General features: G+C 50.8%; 1 protein-coding gene across 3 annotated transcripts in view; it reads left to right on the top strand.

The window, feature by feature from the left end:
• PARD3B (par-3 family cell polarity regulator beta) overlaps positions 1 to 19545 on the top strand; it is a 111186-nt gene that overhangs the window by 75467 nt on the left and 16174 nt on the right. For 2 of the 3 annotated variants that reach the window (XM_076071700.1, XM_032965631.2), the window contains 11 exons: positions 4038 to 4259; positions 5216 to 5386; positions 6088 to 6217; positions 7824 to 7974; positions 8242 to 8369; positions 9504 to 9548; positions 11956 to 12369; positions 14425 to 14647; positions 15029 to 15145; positions 16687 to 17145; positions 18967 to 19108. In XM_076071700.1, the coding sequence (XP_075927815.1) occupies positions 4038 to 4259; positions 5216 to 5386; positions 6088 to 6217; positions 7824 to 7974; positions 8242 to 8369; positions 9504 to 9548; positions 11956 to 12369; positions 14425 to 14647; positions 15029 to 15145; positions 16687 to 17145; positions 18967 to 19108 (2202 nt within the window). Of the gene's footprint in view, positions 1 to 4034; positions 4260 to 5215; positions 5387 to 6087; positions 6218 to 7823; positions 7975 to 8241; positions 8370 to 9503; positions 9549 to 11955; positions 12370 to 14424; positions 14648 to 15028; positions 15146 to 16686; positions 17146 to 18966; positions 19109 to 19545 lie in introns of all 3 variants that reach the window. The other variant, XM_032965630.2, reaches the window with a different exon arrangement.

Here is a 19545-nt window from a genome sequence, read left to right as displayed (position 1 = left end):
TGGCAGCCGCCCCACATCCAGCCTCCTGAGGGCTGGAAACCCCTAACAAGGCACGCCCAGTGTGACGCGGCTGACTGTGCGATGATGTTACCAAGGCCCGAAATGATTGTCCTCTATATTCCTATAATCTCCCATACCTCATATGAGCACCTTTGACTTTGTACGGTACGAAACATACATGCATACAAATGGGAGTACCCGGTAATAACGATGACCTGGAGTTATTTCTGCACGCCACTGCGTCACTCTGAGAACAAAACAAGGCGACATGGATGTGGCATGCCAAAATAATTCCCTGAGCAGCGTTCACAATTTTTCCAGCTGAAATTAAGACCTGCCATTTATCACATATATAGCACAACAAAGACAAAGATCCCCCACGTCCGGCTGCCTTTGTCTCCTTAGTGGCGATGTTTACACATACCAGGTACTAATTTTAGGCCGAGTTGACCTTGGAGAGGCCCAGGACCAGTTTAGATGATTGTGACTAGTGTTGGCCATGAGCGGAAATTTAACTGGGGTCACTGGATTTGTAGCGCTGCGCACCAACCACTGCACCACCGATCTACACAAAAAGACAAAGATTCCCCGTATAGCCTGAACAGACTGTTGGGGCAAGTGCTGTTAGCGAGCACCTACGGAAGGCCGGCACGGCACACGAGGGGGTGGGGTGGCCAGCACCACGCCCGGCCGCCTTTGTCTCCCCAGTGGCGATGTTTACACACCGCACCAGGTACTTATTTGAGGCCGAGTCGACCTAGTGGAGGCCCAGGACCGTTTCAGATAATCGTCACCGGTGTTGGCCGTGAGCAAGAATCCAAATCGGGTCGCCGGGTTCGTAGCGCAGCGTAGCGCTAACCGCTACACTACCGCTCCCCACAACACACACACACACGCACCCGCAGAGATGTAACTCATGAACTGCCTAATCTCCTCTGGTCATATCAGAAAGATGCATTGCGGGGGCTGGTAGTGGGGAGGAGGAGCAGGAGGAAGAGGAGAGGTTATCATCATCGTCCTTGTCCCCGTCTTGGGATGCAAGTGGCCCACCACTGCAGCAGTCGCAGCGTGGGAAGGAAATCGGCGACTGTCCGGTGCTGGCGCCACGGAGATGCTGCTGCCCCGTAGCCCAGCCCCCCCGTTGACCGATGATAACTCTATCTCTTTATGCCTATTAATAGGCTCGGCCGCACCTACTTCTATGATTTAATTAATTAAATGCACTCCTTTTTTTTCTGTTTTAAGGCTGACCGCCGAGCACGTCCGCTAGCGCCGCGCTCGTTGTTTTCGTTGAGCCCTTCCGAGTGCTTTGAGAGTTTTTGCCCCCGCGTAGCGATGCCATTAACGCGACGCTCGTTTTGTGTGTTCCGGATAATTATCCGTGTCCAGATTGGGGGAGACGGCTTTTGTCTGCAGTCTGTTATAATAGTCGACGTGTGGAATAGATTCTGGGCCCTGCGAGAGTGACGTGGAATTTCAACCTCCAGGTGACGGAGATGAGTTACCGCCACGTGCTCGTCCTGAGTAGGGAGACGCTGCGAGTTGTTTCTGAGATGGCTGCTTATCTCTAGGATCTGCCACTACACACGTGGAATTGGAGTTGCCATATGTCCGGGTTTGACCTCGACAGTCTGGGAATTGGCATCTGTGTTTTGGGCGGCAGAAGTTGATTTGTACCGAGATCTGGTACCGGTATTTATTGTGAACTTTATTACAGTGTACTGCACAGTTTTGATGGACCTGGCTGACTGAGAGATATGCATGGCTTTTGTCTGTGGAAGAAGGCAGCACCGAACAGAACTTAATGACGTGTTGATACACGCCTGGCAAAAATAAAATAAGACCATCTTAACGAAGCCAATTCAATGAGGGGGAGGCACTTTGACCTCACTTAACCATGGTGTTTTGATGGGCTCTTTAACTGTAGGATCTGACATTTTGTCATCATCACTATTTGCATTAATCTCTCCACAGCTGGATGAAGGCCTGCTGTTTTACACGTGCCACTGAATAGTGGCTGACGACAAACAGATTTTTGCTCCAATATCAAATCTGTCACGGATACAATAATTATCGTGACCATCCCTTTGTCAATCCACTAAACCACCAAGGCTTCTCTCCCATGTCCTGCCAGTCATAGGGTTTGATGGACCCCTCGCTGTGCTGGGTCTTGCGTGGGTTGACGGAATAGCACAAGTGTCTCTTTATAATAAATACCGTATTAAATTGTCCCATATTAAGCCGATATTAACAACGTGGGAACCAAGTTGGTGGCTGAGGACACGTGTCCTGCAGCTGTGCAAGTGACGGCACAACGCCGGGTGACCGCATAGACGAGCTCGTGAGAGTGGGGGGGGGCAAATATTGTCGGCTTGCGAGCACGTCAACACACACCTCACCGTTACGCAACAACAACAAGAATAATAATAATTATGAGAAAAATGAGTAGGGCTCAGCTTTACCGCACGACTGCGACCTCTGTGCATTGACCGCGTGTTTAGAACTACTTGGCAGACAACAGGTGACTGAGCGTGGCGCTATGATTAGAAACACAGTGTTGATGCCAGTAGTACTTGATTAGTGCAGCTAAGATGCAGTCATGGATAAATAGTATAAATAGTTCCCCGAGTACACACAATCACTTACACCATCACCATCCGGGCATTGATGAAAATGTCAATTCGTCCGAGTACATCGCACATCACGATCGTGTGAATATGGGCCGCCTGAAATGACGTCACGGGCCGCCGTGCCTTTTCCGTTCGGCCATCACTCCCCCATCCCACTGCTCTTGTTGCCAGAGCTTGGAGGTGGAGAAGTTAGCAGCTGTGAGGACGACCAGGGTGTGAGGGGAGAATGAGATGGGGGGCAGCACAGGACAGGGGCCAGAACCGAGAGACCCCAGAGAGTGAGAGAGAAGCCGCCCCCGCGCACTTAGGCCTGCGCCTAGCACGTAGCAGGGAGCGGCGCTACACGGTCGGCTCTGGCGGTTGAGTCACCTTGGCAATCTGGCCCACGCTTGGGACGTTTGGGCTACGATGTGTGTTCAGAAATAGGACAGCGGGGGTGGCTCATTTAATGTCTTGCACCAGGGCCCCTGCAATCCATGCAATCTCACTGGTCTCCATGCGAACTTATGGGTCTCCATGTGAGTCAAGGGGGTTTTTTGTTAGTGGTGTAGTTATTAAGTGTGTACAGACAGTGCAACTGCACCAGGGCCCACAGGCCAGAGGAGCACCTGATGTACATTATAGGCGACATATAATGGTCTTGTAGAACCGTTCTAGGTGTAATAAACATACTTCACATCTCGCTTTTATCCCATCATTACGTCTCAATTTTACGGGAAGTGCTGCCACACGGGGTGTGTACCCATGTGCCCCCACTAGAGGGAACTCTGGAGAGCCATTTTAGAGGATATTTGGCCTACTCTTCCATGTTTTTATATTATTTTTACCCCTAAATATATTTTACAATTTTGCCGGTGCATCATGCTGTCCTTGGTTTTTCCTCTTAGTTCAAACCACCAAGCCACTGTAATCAATAGCTGGACGATATAAACTACTATTTAAACTATTAACCATTTTTATATATCAGGTAAGGCCCACTAAGCTATATAGCTTTTTTTTCAGAAGCGTTATGGCCACAAATGATAGCTCAACGAAGTGGCTTATCATCATATGGAAATGTATAGCAGCCAAACACTCTGAACGCATCTTTCTAAATGTGTGTGGGGAAAACCGGAGGACCCAGAGAAAAATCCACGCAACGTGCAAACTCCAAATATACCGGCATCAGGGTCGGGATCGAACCCACGACCTCCTGTATACTAGGCGAGGTAGTTAATATCTCCAAGCCACGGTTATGATAGTGAGAGAGAGACACATAAACTCCAAATATACAGCAGGCATCAGGGTCGGGATCAAACCCACGACCTCCTATATACCAGCTAGTTAACATCTCTTCACTGTGACTCTGCCACCGCCGCGCGACTGCTACCGAACATCACGTGGCGCGCTGTGTCGATCGCTCAGCAGAAGGCGGGCGGCGACGGCGACGAGGTGGAGGGCCCCGCGGCGGGCACGGGGTCGGCCACCGCGCCCCCCCCCGAAACGCCGAGGAGAATGTTCACCTACGAGATCCCCCTCAACGACTCGGGCTCCGCGGGGCTCGGCATCAGCGTGAAGGGCTCGCGGGAGGACGACACCGACCTCGGCATCTTCGTCAAGTCCATCATCTTTGGCGGAGCCGCCTCCAAGGTGCCGAATTTGGGCGGTGCTGCGGACGAAGAGGCAGTCAGGGGGGAGCAGTTGATGACGATTGTCTAAATGTGTTTTTTTAATTTCACGCTTTTATTTAACTCACTCCGTCTGTTGTTGTATCCTCAAAAAATCTTGTAACTCATTTTTTACCCACTTCCCAATGTGCTATCGACTGCAAACTTGGTATAGGTATGTCATACTGATGACAATACTATATTCTATCATTAAAAAAACATATATTTTTAAACAATCTTTTTTACGGGTCTAATTGTCCACGCTCAACTGACGTTGGCTGTAAATCACCACGGTCCCCTTACGTTGTGGCAAGCCTCGGAGCCACTTCCTGGAGTCATGGAGTTCTTACATTACTCGTACGGTGCATTTCATTAAATCGTGTTTATAAAAAAAGTATTTTTAAATATTACTTATTTTGGTTAGCTGTGATGATGAAGATGACGGTGGTAAGGATGACTGCTGATTTAGACTGCTGGTTCTCTTGTGATGATGATGACAGAAAACGTGTGTATGTTGAACTTCTTTCGTACCATACGTAGCCAACCAACTAATAGGAGGCGTGGGGAAGGACAAAACAACATTTTTTATTGGGTTATGATGATGATGCTGATTGTGATTTTGCCTTTGATGATAATGATTGTGCATGTTTACTTACGTTTGATGATAATGACAGGTAAAAATAGCGGTTGTGATGGGATAATGATGACAGTGTTGATTTGAATTGTCATTTTGCTTTCAACGATGGTGATGATTCCAGGACTGCACCTTTACCTCGTACAGGAAGATTCGTAGTCGTCGTCGCCGTCGTCACCGCCGTCGTCATCGCCGTCGTCATCGCCGTCATCATTATCCAACGTCGACGAGGATGTTTGCATTTTTTTTTTTTAAAACCTCAATCACGATAACGGTCACGCGGCTGTTCTCGCCGACCCCCACAGGACGGGCGGCTGCGCGTGAACGATCAGCTGGTGGCGGTGAACGGGCAGTCGCTGCTGGGCCGCACCAACTCCGAGGCCATGGAGGTCCTGCGCCGCTCCATGTCCACCGACGGGAACGTGCGGGGAATGATCCAGATCGTGGTGGCTCGCCGCGCCGTCCGCTTCAGCCAGGTGCGCCGTCGGGTAGAACCTGAGGGGAGGTGTGACATCTTTCCGTTTCCCCCCCCCCCCCCCTTCTCCTCTCTCTCCCCTTCTTCCATGCACTGCACAACCGAGTCACACTAGGGGGGGGGGGGTGGGCATGCTAAGCAGGTGCATCTACACGTCTGTGTAGATGCACCTCGACGTCGCTTGCGACGTGGCGATTATCCGCACCGGTCCAGGGCCTCCCCCTGAGTTGACTCGGCCTCAAATGGGTACCTGTTGCGGGATTATAACCATCGCCATTGGAGAAACAAAGGCGTCGGGCCGGGTGTGGTGGTGGCCACCCGGCCCCCTCTTGTGCCGTGCCGGCCTTCATGGATGCTTGCTAACAGCACCTGCCCCAACAGTCTGTTAAGGCTATACAGGGGAGACATTAGTGTTTGTTTGACGCAGTCCACTGTGTCAGTGGACTAACTGATGATGCCAAGCCAGATTTAGATGCCTTGTGAGACCTGCGTATCACAGTTTGATTCGGCCTCGGCAAAGCAAATAGCCAGCGGAACCTTCCCCCCCCCCCCCTCCACATACATACCATGAGGGTCCCATGCTGGCTTGGCTCAGACATGCCAGTGGAAGAGGGGTATTGGTGTGGGGACAGGCTACGGTCTGATAATGGAAATGCGGATATTCGCTCGTGTTTGTTTCTTCCCTCTGTTTGCCCTCCTCAGCCGATCGTCCCTCAGGGCTCCTTCAAGGCAGTTTCACCTGGACACGTGGATCAGACTCACTCGGACTACAACTCCCTCCTTTATCACACGACCGGAGCCCACCAATCAGGGCTGAAGAATGGCATTCTCGGTAAGAGGGCGTTTGTATGATTTTTATCTGTCAGTCGCGTGCGTGTTGAAACCGGCCGTTGGTTTTCTGTACGTCCTGCGCAAAGGCCGCTGTGTTCAGAGCGCAGTTTGCTAATGGCTGCACCACCGCTAGTGCCTTGTACATAACTCACTGCATGTTGAGATGACAATAACGGCGTGCAGACACATGTACAAACCCATCCGTTCGACAATAAACCAGGCAACAGCTCGTAAGCAGTGTGATCATAGAGAAAACAATTAAATAGGCAGCCCGCAAGAATAATGATGATAATGTATAAGTACATCTGGTATTTATTTAAAAAAATTGCTCGTCTTGCAAAACACTCGCAGACCAAGTTACTCACAATCCAAGGTTTTACTGTATAGTCTTCTTGCGGGGGGGGGGGATAATTACCAGCCAAACGTAATACTCGAATTGTAAATGTTATGGGTTTGCTCTCCAATGCACCAGTGTGCTGAACTAGTAACGAATTGGCACGTTTTGTTCAGGTGACAAACCTTACCAACTGGCTTTGTCGGGTGGTGGTGGATTTCACGACACATTTATATTTATGTAATCTAACTCCAAAACAAACTTATATTACCGATAATATTGGTCGCCAAGGCCTACGTGTTAAACTGAGGGGGCGATTTGTTAATCATGGAGCACAATGGGCTGGCTGGGATTCCTTACACACAAAGTCTGTCGGACAATAGACCGGTTGGCCTTCTAAGACGCGGTGGAGAGCCCTGCTCGGGGAATGATTTGCACGGGGCCTGGAATATCCGTACACGGGACAGCAACTGGAAGAGGCCGTATGAACAGCGAAGAGCAGTGATATTGACGTTGTGATCTCAATACGGATGATGATGATGATGATCGTGCACCGTTAGCGTGGTTTTTGTTACGCGTGCTATACACAATGTTGACGAAATTCACGGTAACGATGATGTACCTCTGATTAGCACGGTTGGTTACATACGGTGCAAAGTAAGTTGAACTTGGATACCTGTCACTTATGATCACAGTCACGATGATGACTCCGACGATGACAGAAGGATGGATTGTGAAGATGGCATGCCGATGGCAATGTTCATGATGTCGTTCATGACGACCGTAACAAGAGCTGTAAAGATGCCAAGAAACCGGTTGAACTTTTCAAATTTTCTTGCTGTGGTTTTCACACCTGATGATGATTGCTTGTGTTGCAGTCGAAACGTCGTGATAATTTTATTGTTTTATATTTTTATTATTTCATTGTTTCCCTTCTACGTGCCTTTACCGAAAGAACCAAGAATATAGTTGAACTTCGTTGAGTGGGCAAAACGAGAACCTGACGTGTTGAGATCGATCGATCGAAATAATTGGTTTAATTGACCGTACCTACCGTCCATGTTTAATATAGAATCATGTTTCAAGGTTATTTCAATGAACCAGGTGAGAACTCGAGAGAGCAGGATGGAGCCCCGCTTCGCGGCGTTAACAACGAGAGCAAAACAAAACGACGTGCAGCAACTGCGTCTCGTGACGAATCGAAAAGATTGCTCGAGCACGAATGACGTCAATTAAAGCGTTGCTCTGTGTTGGGGGCGGGGGTGGGGGACAGGAGGGTGGGGGACGTTACCCAGGGACCGAGAATTAGCGGACAGCCCCCCACCCCCTCTCCCGCCACGGCGAACGCCGCTCCTCAACCACAGCTCCTGGACGGACGGCGGATCGGGGCCACGGGGCACGCAGTGGCCTCCTGCCGTCACGAGGTAGGCGTGATCCACCATTATTCCCCCTTCCCTGTAGTCGTCACCATAATCAGTGCCGTCATCTCTTCATTGTCATCATTATCTTGGTATCATCATCAATGCCATCATCATTGTCATGGTCATCGTGACTATCATGGCCATCATCATCATCACCACCACCATGAGAGTTATCCAAGTGCAGTGGTGCCAGTTCGTAATCCAGAATATTGGAGGCAGGGTTGGCGAAATCACTCGTTGAGGATGACGATGGTGACGATGTGCCCGCAGCGTGGGCTGGTGCCACGATTCTGAGGATGAGCCGGGGTGGCCGAGCGTCCAGGGCCACGGGAGAGGTCTTGGGGACGACGGCCCCGCTGATGGCATCAGGCACAGGAAGTCGCGCAGCATGGACATCAGTGAGTGCACGTATGTGTGTACGTGTGTACGTGTGTACGTGTGTGCGTGTGTGCGTGTGTACGTGGGGAGCGGTAGTGTAGTAGTTAGCGCGCTGCGCTAGGCGACCCGAGTTCGATTCCCGCTCACGGCCAACATCAGTGACGATTATCTGAACTGGTCCTGGGCCTCTCCTAGGTCGACTTAACCTCAAATGGGTACGTGGTGCGGTGTGTAAAAACTTCACCGCTAAGGAGACAACGGTGGCTGGGCGTGGTGCTGCCCCTCATAGGTGCTGCTGCTCGCGAACACCACTTGCCCCAACAGTTCGTGTGGGCTACCTGGGGGACCTTTGTCTTTGTAAGTGTGTAGCATTATGGAGAGAGGTGGTTCAGCAGTTGGCGCACTGCGTTACGAACCCGGCGAACCGAGTTCGATTCTCACTTGCGACCAATGACAGTGATGAATATTTGAATTGGTGCTGGGCCTCCCCGAGGTCGACTCAGCCTGAAGAGAGTAACCATCAGTGTGTCACCATCAGCACTGGGGCGACATATATGGCCAGGCATGGTGCTTGGTCACCCACCTCCCTTGTGTCCCAATGCAGCCTCAATGGGTGCTCCCTCACAGCACTTGCCCCAACAGACTGTTCAAGGCTATATGGGGAAGATTTGTCTTTATGTGTGTGTAGCCCCGTATTGCCATGATGCATAACATCAGGGGAGATTGGCATCCATACCAGATGGGGGATTCGCTCGCTTGAATTGGCCTGAAAGTGAGCATTTCATGGGATGGTGCAGATCACAGCAGCACGGGAGAGACAAAGGCAGGTTGGGTGCAGGTGCTGGCCACACCACTCTCTCGTTTGCCATGCCGGCCTTCGTTGGATCGATCGCCATCACACAGAACCAACAACAACAACAACTCAATCTCTGTTTCTGCTAAGAGCGCAGTGGTCGCCTGTGTTCAAAGTCAATTCGCGAACTAAACGTTGCTCCGTTATCTCCGAGGATGAATGCCACGCACGAAACATACATATGTACACACACACGCACACACACGCACACGTGTGTGCGCGTATATACACATGTTCCGTGTGTAATGGAACACGGGAGTTGAGCATGCTGTCTAAAACCGCACCCCGTTTCTTTTTGCAGTCGCCGACGAAAACGACCGCGGCCGCGCGTCGCAGCAGAGGGCAGGTAAAGCGGATCGAGCGTGCAACCTCGCTCCACGCTCGCGCTCCAAGAGCCCCGCCGCGCGGCGATAATTCCCAAGCCAGCCGCGCACTGGCTCGGCGTCGCCACGCGACCCTCGTGAAGGTCAAGCGGCCTTTTAACCAGCCGGCATCGGCGACCGTTAATTTGGCCCGCCCGGAGTTGTCATTTTATTTGGCGCTGTCTGTTGCTTCAAAGCGCGTGTGGGGGGTAAGGGCTTGGTGGTGGGGTGGGGTGGGGGGGTGGAGCACTTTGTCACCACCAGTGCCGTCTCGCCTTCTGTGTCTCTGAGCCCAGAGGGGTTCTTTTATTCCCCTGGTTCGTGTGGCCTCTGCCCTCGGCTCGCTCCCGCAATCAAACGAGGCCTTGAAATGAAACAACAGAAAAACGAGAGGGGGGACCCCCTAGCGGCGCTCGTGACCTGCCGGGAAGAGTGACGAGAGGCCATGTGCCCCCCGCCCCCTGCCCCCCTGCACGAAAGACTTAAAGCTTTCGTGACTGCAGAAATTAATATTCTTGGGGTCTTTCGGTAAAGTCACGTAGGACAAAAAAATTAACAAACAAAAAAAACTACGACGTTTCGATCGCAACACAAGCAATCGTCATCAGGATCGAAACGTCGTTTTTTTTGGTAATTTTTTTTGTTCTACATGACTTTACCGAAAGACCCAAAGAAGATGGTTCCATATATTTAAAAGACACCTCATTCATTTTTTGTAGATGTTTCATATTAAATGTTTTAACATTCCTGAATGATCTATAAAAAATATAATATGGTTCCGTTTAAAAACATTGAGTTTTTCGTTATCTCACAAAGCTACCACAAGGATCTTGCTATCATAATAATTTGTGATCTCGACCTAAAATTTCCCGTAGAAAATCGAGGGTTGCACCTGCCACCCCAGGTGGTACCCGTGCAGGCCAGCGGCTAAGACAGTTGCGTGGTGACGGGTGGGTGTCTGACGCCTATTAGATCCCGCTGCTGTCCATGTGTGTGCATTTAAGGTTTTTAGAAGAGGGTTTTTTTTTTGTTGAATGCCCCAGGCTCCAGCGGAGCTGAGTTTTAACGTTCACCAAACAAACGTCGGGCAACAGAGAGAGACGGGCAACAGAATAAACGTCTGTTATTTGTTGAGCGTAATATCTTGATTGCCCTGTGTGGGAATGGTTCCAGGGGTTGGCTCATAATCAGCACCGATTCAATATTTGGGAGATTTTTGTATTAATTTTAATATAGTCCTTAATTATTTTTGTTGTTTAACCGTTGTGGTTGTAACTGATTTCCGCATGCATGTGGCGTAAGTTAAACATGCTAAAGGGGCCATACTCTTTGGTTCTATTCGGTAAAGTCACGTAGGTAAAAAATTAAAGCAACAAAAATCACAACGTTTCGGCCACAACACAAGCGGCCTTCATCAGGTGTTGTTTTAATTTTTTACCTACATGACTTTCCCGAATAGAACCAAAAAGTATGGATCCTTGCAGTCACGAAAGCTTCAAATCTAGAAATAATAAAGGGGGGTGCGTGGCTTCCTCAGGGGGGCACATAATGGCTTTGTCAGAGCAGCGGTTCTCAGGAGTTGGAGAGTTGATGATCTCATGCCCATCGCCAGTAACCGCGCTCATAAATACCCATCATCAAATTAGTTTTTCTAATCTCATTTGGCTCGGCCCAGCTGCAAGAGCTACAGTTGTGTAATTTCTTGCGATTTTTGAAGTAACTTTTTTTGAGAGATTAACGTTTGGCAGGAGCAATCTCGTGGTTATTGGAAGGGAGGCGCTGTTCTCCGATAACAACGCGCCGCTTTGCTTTGGACCCAAGAAGTTCCACACAAAAACAACACGGTGCCGATTGTAGCACAAATATTACGTTAATGACGATCACTGCCAATAAGTTGAAATCAACACTGAACTAATTGCTATGTGGATTATTCAAGACAAGTGAATGGTTTATTATCAAAAGAAGTGACTGGGTAACTCGGGATTGAGCACTGAATTCCAGCAGACACCCAAAATTAGACCAGGTTCTCAAGTGTAGTAAGGTGATTGTTGCAAATCCAGTCATCAATCACTGCAAGTAAAGGTCATATTAAATATGGTATTTCACTTAATTTGGTTAATTCCAAAGTGCTGAAAAATATTCAGTACTGGGAATTATTAATTAGGCTGTTACCTGAATGGATCTCAGAAGCAGTTCTGTGAAAGCTCCTTCCACATGGGCTAATGCGCCACGAGAGATCCGAGAGGATGTGTCGTCTCACCACATGGTGCCGATAGCGCACCACATGCTCCCGATAGCGCAGTTGGAATGAAAACCGTTAGGAAAATAAAAGTAGCCAATCAAAAACGTAACAAAAAAATATAAATAACTCGTATATCGTTACCCCTTAAGGCTGGAACACGAGGAGTGTAGGCCCTTCCCTCGGCCTGGTCATGTCCAGCTCGCTCGAGAGCCTTCAGGCCGCGGTGGCCGCGGCGTCGGGAGCCAACGACGGCGGCGAGCTCCATCACGACGGCGACTTCTACTACGACGACGACGACGACGACGACGACTATGATGGAGGCGACGGTGGCGGCGACAGCAGCGGCCACGGCGTCTTCTCGCCGGGACGCCCACGCTCCGGCCTCGGCCGCGGGCGAGCTTGCAACGCCAGCTTCCGGGCCGCCATCGACAAGTCGTACGAGGAGGGCGGCGGCGGTGCGGGGATGGGCGCGAGCGACGCAGAGTCGTGGGTCACCGAGTCGCGCAGTGCAGGCTCCAGCCGGCACGGGCGCGGGGAGGGAGAGGGCAGCGACCCCGACACGTGTAAGAGTCGCGTCGGCAATTATTTGAGTGGCTCAAATAATTAGCCAACATGGCAAAACACAAACTTACAAACTGACGAATACAAAAAAATAACAACTCGCAATGTTCAACTTGCCAATTAACCCTTGCAACAAGTATACCGTAAATAAAATGAGCTTGGGGTGGTGGCCTCGGGCCGCCAGTATTGAGAGAGGCTTTCTGAGTGTTCCAGATGCCGAAAATGATTAAATTGTGACTGTCTGGAGGACAAAGTGCGTATCTCCACACGTTTTGCACACTGAAAACGAAACGAAACAATGTTTTATTTTACCAGGTAAGGCCCGCTGAGCTGCATAGCTCTTATTCAGAAATGACGAAGTGGCTTATCGTGTGGAAATTTTTAGCAGCCAAATCCTCGTGTTTATTTTAAATTTGGAGGGAAAAACCGGAGGACCCGGAGAAAAATCCACACGACCAGGGGAAGAGAGAGACACGCAAACTTCAATATACAGCAGGCATCAGGGATCGACCCCATGACCTCCTGTATACAGGCGAGGTAGTTAACATCTGGGCTGAGGGAGTCGGGTGTACCCCTTCATTTCGGTCCTCTTGGTTTCCAGGTGCCAGGTGATCCTGCTCGGCACTCTTGTTGTTCCTTAGCAGTGCTTTTTGTCTCCCCCCTTGACCCGTACGATGCCACGACGCGTCCGCATTTGCCCCGCGCGACGTTTTGTATTTTTTGACTGAACGTGTCGCGTCAAGGGGGGGGGGGGGGGGGGAGAGCGTGTCGTTGTCGGTGATATTTAAACGACAACAACAACAACACATAACATGAAACCGAAGGAAGACTTGACTTGCTGCTGCTGCTGTGTGCAGGAAGAGTGTTGGCTTGTGATCACGGTGACTCGGGGGGATGCAGGGGGGGATGCAGCGTAAACAGCTCGTGACAGGGGGCCCCCGCGTTTAAACTGGGCCCGTTCCCCCGGGGCCTTCTGTTTCACGTTAACATTTTAAACTTCCTGCCTGTTTAGACGCAGCTGTGAAAGCATATGAACGCTAAGGATTTGATTTGGGTCGCGGGCAGGAGCGGATTTTAAAAAATAAAATCCCCCACCCGGGGTCATGTCACAAATTCGGTTTGCGCAAAATTGATTTGGACGCGCGCGATGCCTGTTTAGGTTGCCATCTCTGAACACGAATGTTTGGAGTTCTTTGAATGTCAAATGTTTGGAGTTCTTCGAATGTTGTTTTTGGCTTCGGTTGACATTCGTCCGATTGCTTTGTGATGGTAATTAGCAAAAGCTTTGATAACAGTTTCTGTAATGTGTCAATGGATAGTGTTAGTTTTTTTTACCGGGAGAGAGATGCTGCTAGATTTAGTCGTGTTAATAGAGCCCGCTTGTGGTGGTTAGCGCACTGCTCACTTAACGCCATTGGGGAATGATGTCTGAACTCAGAATCATCAGAATGTTTATTTATGCTGGAGGAATCCGATTAACTAAAAAGCTCTTCTTCACAGATGTCCACTGACTCACATGGAGAAATATGGTCAAACAACCCCAAAGACCGCCATGGCATGGTGAAAAATCTCATTCTGCAGTGGATTTATAAAAGGGTAGCACTTAAAAAAAGATGTACAGTATATGTTTATCCAAAACTGCAGGGATTACTGCAAAAGAATGTGGCCTCAAACAGCAGCAAACAAAGTCTGGATGATGATGATGCTGCGGCAGATGCGGAGCCCGCGCGGCTTACAGTGTGTACGCGGTACGCACCGAAACATACGTACATGAAAAATATTTATCGCTCGTCAGTTTTTTGGTTCGGATATATAAACAAAAACCAAGTAAAGTAAAATAAGGTCACGATAGACGACCCAGACACACCTTACCGAGATGAAACCCCCTCGTCCCAATTCAGACCGACAATCGCGAGCCCCAATCACCGCTGCCCGAGGGGAATTATTCCCTTTGCCGTTGGTGGAATTTCCCGAGAGCCGTCACCACCTGACGCTGACGGGCTCTACTGCAAGACTGATAACAGCGGCTCCCGCCTGTCTGTGCTCGTGCCGTGCAGTGGAGGAGGAGACGGTGGACAGCCCTCGCTGGCGCCCGCCTAAGGCCCTCACCAACCGCCTCCAGTCGCTCTCGCAACCGGGATCCCCCCGGGGACGGCACAACGGCCGCGGCACGGCAGGAAAGGAGAAGAAGAGCAAGCCGGAGAAGGAGAGGGAGCGCGGCAAGGACAGGGACAAGGAGAAGAAGGAGGGCATTATGAAGGGACTGGGAGTTATGTTCAGGTACTTGGCAGCCGTGTCACGATTCACCCGACCCACACAGATTCGGGGGTCACCGTTGGATTCCCCCGGGTTGATTATTTTTCTTGTCCCATTTTTTTGCATCGTGCCGTGTACTGTTGCTAGTTTTTCTACTTGAGCTCTGTCCGTCCCGACTGTCCAAGGGTTGCCCATAATTTGTAAATTCAACCGAGAACAAAATGAACGATTTAAAAATACGCAAACTTTTGTTTGTTTGCCCAGACAGCCACACGTTGGCTTCCGTGCCGCTAATTAAAAACACAGTTTGGAAATCGTTACAGAATGCCATGCATATGCATGCCTTCTTTGCGTCGCTTGGCTCGCGTGTTGTGCAAGTTACATCTGTGCTTGATGGTATCGCAGGTTTGGGAAGAGCAAAAAGGAAGAGAAAGCGGTGAAGGTGGAGAGGAAGGGATCGAGGAGAGATGACAGCATCCTCACCGACGAGGAGATCAGCATGATGAGGAGGGAGCAGGAGAGGTGGGGCCCACGTCGCTCGCATGTTCCCTCGCCCACTCTCTCACTTCCCCTCCATCCCTCTGATTCCCTTTAATCTCCCTCACCATCTTTCCCTCTCAATCTGTCTCCCTTTCCATCCTATACTTCCTCCCTGTCCCACCCTCTCCATCCTACCTACTCTTTCCCACTTCCTCTCACTCTGTCTCTATCCCCCGACTTTGTCTCGCTCTCTCCATCCCTCCAATTCCTCTCCATCCCTATCCACTCTCTTCCACTCTTACTCCATCCCTCCTCCTTCTTCCTCTTTCACTCTCCCTTCATCCTTGATGCTCCCTCTCTTTCCATCTCCATCCTTTCCACTGCTCTCTATCTGCGCTTCCTCTGGGACGCCGAGAGTATCGTAGCTGCCAGGATTAAATGACTCCCGAGTCCAAGGCCTTTGGTGACCGGGCGTGTGGCCCCTGTGCCTTTTAAGCAGCGAGGAAACAGTGGGGAACTCTCCTGGGGGGAGGGGGGAGGGGAGAGCGTTTTATGTGACCGTGCGCCAGCTAGGATTACGTCCAGGTAAGCCTTTGTGTTTCATGTGGGAGGAAACCGGAGTGCCCGGAGAAAACACAAATGCGTATGAGAGGAGAAGAACGCTTCTGGATCACAGATGGCCTGTCCGGCCTGCCAAAACGGTTCATGAGACCCAGAGTAAAAATCCAGATGCGGCCCCCTCTCATTCTGAGGCCAAGGTCAAAGATCAAACTGCCCTTTGCTCCCTTCCTGTCTGCCGTCCGATAGCCTATCAGCAACCTTCTTATGAAAAAATACGAGTTGGTTTTAACCTTTCTGGTAATAAAAGAGGTGTTAAGATATTGAAAAAAAAAAACAAATTGAAACCTTTTGCAAGGAATCAAGTTCGCATTAGCCACACACAGAACTTGTGGTGAACATGCAAACAAACATGCCCTGATAATATATGCATTTAAAAAAAAACTGATTTGCCTACACCAGAGACAGCCTTCTTTAGGGTCGAGTCTCACCAGTGTCAGACCAGAGAACGCCAAAGACAATGCACTATCAGAGCATTTATAGCTTGGGTTGAGCAGCTACAAAATGGGAGCTTTTTACCAGTATCAAAGTATGAACAAAAAAAAAGGTCCCATTTTTAAGCAACCGTCTTACTGTCCTGACTCCTGACAAAGACGACCTCCTCGCCCGGCAGGTACGTGTCTGTTCGGCAAGTTTTGATGTTTATGCTTGTTTAAAAAAAAAAAAATGTTACTCGTGTGTTGCTACATTCACCACAGGAAATTGATTGCTGAACAAAATTAGGACCTCAAATCGTGAGAGTTAATCGAATTTTGAGGGAGATTTGATGGGTAATTGGGTGGGGGCAGGATATGGCTTGGGGGAGGGGGGGAGCAAGTGGGCGAGGGGGGCAGGGATGGGGGGGGGTAAGGGAATCGTTCCAATCGCAACGTCTTTGTGCATAATTCGGATCGTGGCTCTCATCTGCGCGCAATCCTTGAACCCCGTCACGCACGGTGCGCGCACCGTCCGTCCGTTGGGCGCAGGATCCAGGCGAAGCACCGCGAGTTGCGGGAGCAGCAGGCGCGCGACCGCGAGCTCAAGCTGCAGCGCGAGCGCGACAGCCTCGGCGCGGCGAGCCGGAGCGGCCCCGAGTCCCGCCACCGCCCCTCTTCCCCGCCCTCCTCCCGCGGCAACGCCGCCGCCGCCGCCTCCGTCGCATCCGAGCCGCTGCCGTCCCCTCCCGGCGCCGGCGGCGCCGCGCTGCCGGAGATGGAGGACGACGACCTGGACCCCGCGTACGCCAGGGTGTCGCGCTTCCTCGTGGCGGAGGACCGCGGGGCGGCGGCAGGTGAACGCGTCGCCTCCTCGGCCCCGGCCGCCACCGCCGCCGCCCCGGTGGCCGCGACCCAGAATTCCCCGGGTGTCGTGGTGGACGCGGACATCGACGCGCTGTACGCGAAGGTGGACAAGACGCGGAGGCTGTCGGCGCCGCGATCTGCCGGGTATGCGTGGACGATGCGGAAGTTCTAGTTTGTCGTTGCCGCGTTGCCAATCGCTCATCATCGTCGTCGTCGTCATCTTCATCAGCAGCTGTGGTCAATATACTGCTGGATGAAGGCATCCAAGACGCCGTCATCATCACCCACGAACGAGCTGATTTCATTGATGCATCTCCACACTGGATGCACTCTTGGGCTTCTTCCTTCAATTGTTTCTTTATTGGCTTTCGTTTTTCCTTCGTTTCTTCCTTCATTTGGCTGCCTCTCAGTCATCACCTCTTCCTTACCTATTCATTCATTACCTCTTCATTATGTTTTCACTACTACCCTCCCTGTCACGACTCATCATTCATCTTAATTATTCTTATTGCATGCGTCTGGCTGAACTGTTTCAACGAGTGTATTATACGTTCTATTGCACTTGAGGGATGGCTCATTTTGGCAGCAGATCGTGGTTGACTCAGACACCACCACCACAACATCATCATAATTTTTGACCTCTGATGGTTCGGTAAAATGAGCAATCGCCCAGTGAGGCTGTCCAACTTTTGCAGAGGATGCCATTGGCAGTTATCCTTTGATTAGGATGCGTCCGTGCCATAGGCACCTGAAGTTTTCTACCACTGGCTCGGCATGGATGCCGGGAAACGAGGAGTGCCTGGTGCTCGTCTGTCACTGGGGTTGCTCTGATTGCTCATTTCCCTCTTTGCTTTGTGACTCTTATCGTTGGCAAGTGCCAGGCTCGTCTTGACCGCAAGTCGTGCGGGTTTTTTGTTACGCTTGGCTCCGCAGGAATTTTTTTTGTTGAGATTTTCGTAGAGAGAGGGAGAGACGTTCCAGAGACGCGTTTTTTTTTTTTTACTCTTGGACGACCTACGCGGACTTCCAGCAACAAGTTGTAAATTTTTAGCGGGCAATTTATAAGCGAAGGTGAAAGGACACGTGCATTGAATAAACAAACAGGGCAGGATTAGCTTCCTGTATTTCGTGCAGGCGCGGGTGGCGGCAGGGCTGGCCTGCAACAATGGCGACTTGCGGGCGGGCGGGCGGGCGCACGCGAACCGACCCTTGAAAAACACCGGCTCGCTTCACAACGACAACAAATACGGGCTACTCGATTGCCGCTTTTGACACCGGTTTTTGTTTCAAGCGGGGAACGAGCGGGCGGCAGTGTGTTGTTTTTTTTTCTTCTTCTTCTTCTTCTTCCGCCGCGTTTTGGTCGGCTATGTTCGCTCCTCTCCCCGAACGTGCCCTTTAGTTGCGCCATGCATGCGTGCGCCGCGTTCTGCCGCGCGTCAAAAGCGCTTTCGAGGAACTGATTTTCAGTTGCGGGGGATAAAAAAAATTGTAAGTGTCGAGTGATATCTGAACTGGTCCTGGGTGCGCACCCACTTCACTAACCTGCACTGACCGACGAGGTTGAGGTTTGGTCAAACAACCCCCTTGACTGACAGGGTGGACTGATAAAGGGCCGGATGATTTATCAAAGCATACATTCTCAATGTAAATACACAATACAGGTTTCCCTCGCTTTACGCGGTAGATCTGTTCCAACAAAAAAGATCCACAAAGCGAGTTTCGCATAAAGTACAATGTTGTCCCATGATCGACCGCATAACCACTTTTGAGTCAATTTAAACCGCATGCTATAGCGAATTTTGGGTATATATGTGAAATCGCATAAAGCAAGGGAAACCCGTACGTAATTAAGTACAATGTGAATCTACGCGCGATTTTGTTTTTATAAATGGCACGCATTGCAGCTCGCTACACAGAAATGTCAGCGTGGCCCTCTCTCTCGCCTCCCCCGCCAACCACCACCAGCGGCAGCGGCGGCGGCGGCGGCTCTCGTCCACCCTCGAGCAGCGAGGAGCGCGTCGCTCAGCTGCGGCACGAGTTCCAGAAGCTGCGGGCCGACGAGGCACGGACGACGGACGCCGGCTCGGCCGACGGGATGACCGAGCCGGTAAATCCCACACAGTCGTCCCCACCCCCCCCCCACCCGGCACCTCCGATTTGGCACGGCTGGCTACGTGCGGTGCGAAAAGAAGTTCTGCGTGCCTACGGGCATAGAGTCCCTTCACCACCCCCGCTGCCTTAACACGGCCCGCTTCCTGCATTACACCACCAGGATGGCCACCACTGAATTATTCATCATCCTTCATCATCTGCCATGATCCATCCTGGATTAAAGTTATATTCTAGTAGATGGCAATATTATGTTCAGGAGCGAAATGTCAACCAGTGTCGAGGTCTGTGAGCCACGAGGGGGCTTCAGGAGAGGGTTCGTGTAATTTAGCTTTTCCTCCTCCGTTGAAGGGGTGCAGACCAGAGTGGTTTACTCCCTGGTCCACAGTTTGGGTTGCATGTCCACGAGTGCACGGTGGCTCATGCCTTTAAACG

The sequence above is a fragment of the Petromyzon marinus genome, chromosome 34 (assembly GCF_048934315.1).
Source record: "Petromyzon marinus isolate PM22_M1 ecotype Great Lakes invasive population chromosome 34, UKy_Petmar_22M1.pri1.0, whole genome shotgun sequence".
Lineage (NCBI taxonomy): Eukaryota > Metazoa > Chordata > Hyperoartia > Petromyzontiformes > Petromyzontidae > Petromyzon > Petromyzon marinus.
The sequence above is the reverse complement of the archived record's forward strand: the minus strand, read 5'-3'. Positions and strand labels throughout refer to the sequence as shown.